Here is a 6,863-nt window from a genome sequence, read left to right on the forward strand (position 1 = left end):
TAATTAAACTAACTGTACTGAGGGGATTTTGTCCCATATTGCTTTTGTGTTTAAATAGAATTGACCAAGAGAAAAAAATCTAAGTGGGAAAAGTCATGAAAGAAGTTTTAAATGGACTAAAATGGTGGATATGGGTGTTATTTTTTAAATTCAGTTGGGCTGTACCAAATGCCAGGAAAAACCAAGGAATGCACTTATATAAATATTTGACCTTATGTTAATAAAAACGCAAGCCTAACCATGGTTTACACATTCTGCTTATGAAAATGTCTCATAAATCTCTGAATGGGCAGCAGAATTGGATGGGCAGTGGAATGAAAACTGTTTTGGGAGTCAGAGTATGTCAATTCTAGTTCCCAATCTATCACTAACTAACTTTGGACAAGCTATTAAATCTTTGGGGTTTTAATGTCTTTATCTATGAAATGAGGGAGCTGGTACTGATGATTTCTAAGGTCCCTTTCAGCTCTAGAATTTCAAGAGTGAAAACATTTTCTTTAAATCCTGCTGTTGAATAGTTAGATAGAAAATATAATGACTCATAGAGACTCTCTTGAACTTTTATATTTACAAAAGTTATTCAGGCAGCTAGGAGACTTAGAGGATAAAGTATTAGAGTTTTGTGTAAGGAAGCTCATCTTCCTGAGTTCAAATCTGACCTCAGACACTTACTAACTGTGTGACCCTGGGCAAGTCACTTAACCCTGCTTGCCTCAGTTTCTTCATTTGTAAAATGGGCTGGAGAAAGAAATGGCAAATTCCAATATCTTTATCAACAAAACCCCAAAAACGGGATCATGAAGCATTGGATACAAACTGAAATGACTCAACAATAGCATCCTTATATTACGTCATCAGATAAATACATGTGTAAAACCTATAATTGGAGAATGGATTGTAAGTGCTCACCTCTCTGGTCACAAAACATTCAATTGGATAAGTCAAAATGACAGTGATCCCATAACAAAATCTTCCAAAGTTAACTAGGCCATCATTTCTGCAATAATTTTCAAACAAATCTCCTGGGGAATGAAATAAATTTAAGTAATGACTCAATAAATCTGAGAAGATTTGTATAAATTATCACAGAGTAAAATGAGCGGAATCAGAAGAAAAATTTATACTATACAATTAATATTATAATATATGAACCATTTTGGAAGACTTAAGAATTCTGATGCAATGATCAATATGATTCCAGAGGATGGGTGTTGAAGAATAATGTTCTTCTCAGGACAGAGGAATGTTAAGGATGAGACACACATTTTTGGATATAGTCAGTGTGAAAACTTTTTGTTTAATTATACTTATCCTAATACACATCTTTTGTATCTTTTCCCCAGTGGAATAGGGGAGGTAGGCAGTGGAAAAATGTCTTTTTAATGGAAAAAATAAAAATATATAATTTTTAAAGTAAGATATTATCTAAAATGTCAAGTTTCAATCTATTTTTTAAAAGAATCTGGAACATGAAAATTTCTTGTCCTTTTCAGAGGTCTAAGCAAAAACAAAGTACTAAGTTGTTTATTAAAACATGAGTTAGTTGCTCCCTCTCAGAATTGAATTATCACTAATTAGTGATAACTAAATACTCTCACCATTCATTTTTGGTGGCCTGACTACAAATTACTTTTGAAAGCTGTTTTGGAGTTACTTCTGGCCACTTGCAATATTTTTCCTTTGACCTCTGAGCTCTGGATTTGGGGAGCTCTGGATTTTGGCTATAACATTCTTTGAAGTTTTCATTTTTGGGATTCTTTCAGAAGAAGATTGATTGGTTTCCTGAGCAATGCAATGATCCAATATAACTCCAGAAGTCCAATGATAAAGAATGCTACCCATCTCCAAAAAGAGAGGTGACAGATTAAACATGAGGTTTAAAATGAGAAACATTTATGGTCAATGTGAAGGCTTATTTTGCTGGACTATGAATATTTGTTACAAGGGTTGTGTTTTTGTGGAAAGGGAAGAAAATAAAATCTTGTTATCTTAAAAAAAATTTAATTAGAAAAGAGTTTTAGAGAGCTCTGGAATTAGCTTCATAAAAATATCCTGCTTTTTGTTTCTGATTATTCAATTAGTTATAGAAAGAAAAAAATTCTGGTGAAAATAAACAAGTTTTCTTTTGAAGTTTTATTCTCAGAACAAGGATAGTCCCCAAAGGAAGTGGAGAGACGGACATCTGGAGACCTGCATTTCCTGAATACCACATTACAAGAGCTAAGCACAACTTCTGTACCATGGGGAGGAATTTCAAACATGATTTTTTTTTTTGGCATTTGGGATTTCTTAATACATTTACTATTATCATCAAAAATTGATATAATCTTCCATAGATAACATTATGCAGAATCAAGATAAAGGGACCAGTTATACCTTTAAAAAAACTGTTAGTAACTACACATCTTCTTCAAAATAAGTATTTTTGAGAGAGCCTTATCCCCTCTGAACAATTTAGAGAAGAGGATACAGAGATAAAGTCAGGAAAGGGGAGGGGGATGATAAAAGAATAGTTATTTAGGGCTGGTACTTTTCAGGATAAAATGTTTTTCCTGCTTTTAAATTATTTGGCCACCTTGTTTTAATCACTCCAGATGGAAGACTAGATTAAAATCACATACTCCATTTAGCTAATCCAAAAGGAAAAGAAGGAAAAACATACTCTGGATTTTTTTCCTTTCAAATGCCAAACCTGCTTAAGAATATAATGCATGATTTCTTTAATTCTTATCATTATAGCTTCTTTCAGATTTTATAAAACTTTCATGGGGCAGAGGAATTTAACTTATTCCATTTAGCTCCAGAGGAAAGGGCCAGGACCCATGCATGCAAGTTGCAAAGAGGCACATTTAGATTCCAGGTCAGGTCTTAAAAATCTGAGTGGAATTCCAAAAAAATGGAATATGTTCCCTTTAAAAGTAATGAGTTACTTCTCCTTGGAAATCTTGAAACAAAAGCTGGATATTCACTTCTTAGGTGTGAGAGAGAAGATTCTTTTTTTCAGGTATGGATGGGATAAGATGTCTTTTGAATTCTTTTCCCGTTTTGAAATCTGGTGATTCTGGTATCTTAAACAAACTTTTAGCAGCATCCATCTAAAGTTCAAGAGTGGCAATGATGGTTTTGTGTCCACATGATACTATCAATGGCTGAATTATAAATAAAACTAGTTTGTGTTTTTTTTTTGTACATGTATTATTCTATTTACATGTATTGTGTTGTACATGTTTTATTATTCTATTTAACTTTATTATTATGTAGTGTGGTATAGCTAGAGAGCTAACCTCATAGCAAGGTTTGAGTCCTATCTCTTCCACATGCTATATGACCATTAGCAAGTCATTTAACCTCTTAGTTCTCTAGGAAACTCTCAAAGATTATTTTCTTGTTGTTCAGTCATTTCAATTGCGTCTGACTGTGACTCTATTTAGAATTTTCTTGGCAAAGATTCTGGAGTGGTTTGCCATTTCTTCTCCATCTCACTTTAAAAATGAGGAACCTGAAGCAAACAGGGGTTAAGTGACTTGCTCAGGGTCACACTGCTAGTATTTGAGGTGATATTTGAATTCAAGTCTTCCTGGCTTCAGGCCTGGAGTCCTACACTGTACCATGTAGCTTCCCACTCTAAGATTCTAAGATACAGCAAAGGCTGATTAGCACTGATACAGGAAGTTTTTTCATCCATGAGTTCCCTACATTAATGAATGATAGACTCTATTTTTATTATTACTAATGAAAAGATGAAAGTTTTTTATATTAGGTTTTTCACATGAGCAATGGTACAGGGATAAGAATGAATATGGTATATTTGATGAACAGCAAATAGTTCCACTGGATGGTTTGTGAAGGAGGAGAGCGGGGCATAAGTTTAGAATGGTAGTTTGGGAGTTGATTTTTATCCAATGGGCAATGAGAGCCATGGAAGTTTTCTGAGTAGGGAATCAAAATGAAGATAGCTGGATTAATCCCATAAAATATAGCATGAATTGGCTGTGAGGACACTCCAAGATTAGAGAAATCAGCTAAGAGGCTAGCTATGAAGCAAGAGCATCCTTAACTACGGAGACGGCAGTGGTGATGGAAAGGAGATGCCAGGGGAAGGAATAAACAAAGGATTTGGTACCTAAATGTGGGAGATTGCAAAGAGTAAGTGAAGAATAATGGAGAATAAAAAAAAAATGAGAAAAATGTACAAATTATCAGGGAGAGATAGATTGGTGAGAGGATGGAAGAATTTAGTGTTAAGTTGAGTTTTTAGGCTGCCAACATGGAGGAGTTAATACTTCTTTCCCTGAGATATGAGGGAAGGAGAAGATGGACATAGAGGTATGTGGGAGTGGATAAATTAAAAATAAAATATTGAATATGCTACCAGATAAACAATGAAATACAAACACGAATCTCTCACTATACCTTGTGTATGGCCAGTAAATGTCAGATAACCAGAGGTAGCAAATAGGACACTGATAAATATAGAAATCACGACTGATATGTGAATGACTCGAGACCATTTAACCACTGTGGGTTCCTCCAGGGAGCCATAAATTAAGAAGCTGTTATGGTGGCAAATGAATGCTATAATAGAAAATAAGGAGAAAGTTGTTAAAACACACCCTACATTTGATCCAAGTTCTCTTCTTTATTACAGAAAAGGTTAAGACTTTTGTCACTACTCAGATCAGGACTGTGTGGTAGCCTCATGCCATTTCTGACAAAAGCATCCCTTTTGATGGAAAGTTGAAAATTCATCCCCCTTTTTGTCAATCTCCTTGGATAGTCTTAGGTACAAATAATAGAGCAGTTTAAAAAGACCATGCTATTAATAACAAGTATCACCAAAAACTTTGGAAGAACATCCTGACACCTGTTAAATTTCCAAGCTAAGAAATATAATTGTAATAAGAAAATTATTTGGCTTAGGAAGGATTTATTTATGTGTAAACAGAGACTTTGGTGATAAATGGATAGGGTTAATAGCTAATTTTACTTATTCACATGCTGCTAATAGAAAAGCTAAAGTACTGGGCATCTAAAAATGAACCAAAGTACTTTTATACCAGACAGGTGCCCAAGGCTGAAAGACCAGAGTTACTTGCTTACCAAATGACATAACACCAACTGCTTGAATTGCATTGGGCTTTGCAAAAACCCAGGCATCTTCTGTTCTTGTTCTGGGAGGGAAAAGAATTTTACTATTACAACTATTAAACAGTTTTGTATGATTAAAAGCAATAAAAATGAATAAGATTAACAGAGATTGCTTGAGTTGTCACATGAAATTAAATTTTATATTGATAAGACAACATATAAGAAAGGACTCCTGTATCCTTAATTAACTGCAAAATAAACAAAATATAAATGAAAGGTGAGATATAGGAAATCCTGATAATATTCTCCCTCTCCTCCCACTTCCATCTTCCACTGTAGGCCAATAACACCCTCGCAGCCTTTATACTTCTTCGGGAAAGACTATTTCGTACATTTTATATTATGGGGAAAGGAATAATAATTATATTGCAATAACTATGTATAATAATATATGATAATTAATAAAGTATTTATTAACTGCCTACTTTGTGTTGGGAACTGTGCTAAATGCTTTATAACTATTATTATATTTGATATTATTATTATGGATGGATGATTAATAAAAAACATGGTCCTTTTCTCTCCTCTAAAATTCTATATTTGTCTATACCCAAGTTATATTGGCAAGTTGGTCCTGCATGGATTCTAAAAGGCCTTCCTTATTTTTATAAGAATGTATATATGTGTGAAGAATGTATATATGTGTGTATATGTATGTGTATATATATGTATGTATATATATATGTATGTATGTGTGTGTGTGTTTCTATATGTGTCTATGAAGGTAGATTTAGAACTGGAAAGAACCTTGCAGGTTATCTAGACTAACTCCTTCACTTTATAGATGAGGAAAACAGGGACCAGAAAGACAAAATGATCTTTTCCAAAGTCATACTAATAATAAGCAGGGGAGAGAGAGAAAGGAAAGGTAGAAGGGAAAAAGGAAGAGGGGAAATGGGAAAAACAGAGACAGAGAGATTTGAACCCAGATCCTTTGACTTCAAATCCAGTGCAGTTTCAATTGTTTCACAAAGTGATGTAAAAAGAGATAAAGAATATAGACAAGATAAAAATCTTTACCCTTGGATTTACTCTTAAGGGAACTATGAATTTTAAATGGTTAAAGCATTATGTTTGCTTGGGAGGGAAGATAGCCCAAAGTAACAAATAGTGGCAACTAGTTAACATTTTTAATAGATTATTAGATGAAGCCATTACTGTCCAAACTCTTTTTACTGAGAGTTAGATTGCACAGGAATAGGTCACAGGATGGGTAAGTTTGCTGAAGGGGAGAAACTAGCAAAAAGTCTTGATCATAAACTGATGCTCCAAAAAGGCAGGCTTGAACGAGGCACCACAGTATTTAGGGTCTTGGTCAGCATAAGAATACTTGAAAGATTAATTTAGACTCAAGAGTTCTTAAACTTGGGGTCCACAGACTTTTTGGTTTTTATTGTTGAATATTTTGGGGAATGTGTTTCAATATGATTTGATTCCTTTGTAATCCTATGTAATTTAGTTTGTATATTTAAAAAATATTCAGAAAAGGAGTCCAAAGGCTTCACCAGCCTGGATAAGGTGTCTGTGATACCAAAAAATAAAAAAAATAAATCCTCTGAGATTGATTTTATTTTATTTTTTTAAAGCCCTTAACTTCTGTGTATTGTCTCCTAGGTGGAAGAGTGGTAAGGGTGGGCAATGGGGGTCAAGTGACTTGCCCAGGGTCATACAGCTGGGAAGTGTCTGAGGCCAGATTTGAACCTAGGACCTCCCAT

The 6,863-nt window shown here is 34.2% G+C and overlaps 1 protein-coding gene across 1 annotated transcript; it reads right to left on the minus strand.

Annotated features, from left to right (window-relative positions):
• Positions 1-909: 909 nt before the first annotated feature.
• On the minus strand, positions 910-5,171 carry LOC123254543 (putative sodium-coupled neutral amino acid transporter 11; the record flags this gene model as incomplete). Its single annotated transcript, XM_044683543.1, has 3 exons — positions 910-1,022; positions 4,414-4,575; positions 5,101-5,171. Coding segments are annotated over 3 exons (346 nt in total), but the record flags the coding sequence as incomplete, so codon positions are not given.
• Between the last annotated feature and the right edge of the window lie 1,692 nt (positions 5,172-6,863).

Source organism: Gracilinanus agilis, unplaced genomic scaffold (assembly GCF_016433145.1).
Source record: "Gracilinanus agilis isolate LMUSP501 unplaced genomic scaffold, AgileGrace unplaced_scaffold24400, whole genome shotgun sequence".
Lineage (NCBI taxonomy): Eukaryota > Metazoa > Chordata > Mammalia > Didelphimorphia > Didelphidae > Gracilinanus > Gracilinanus agilis.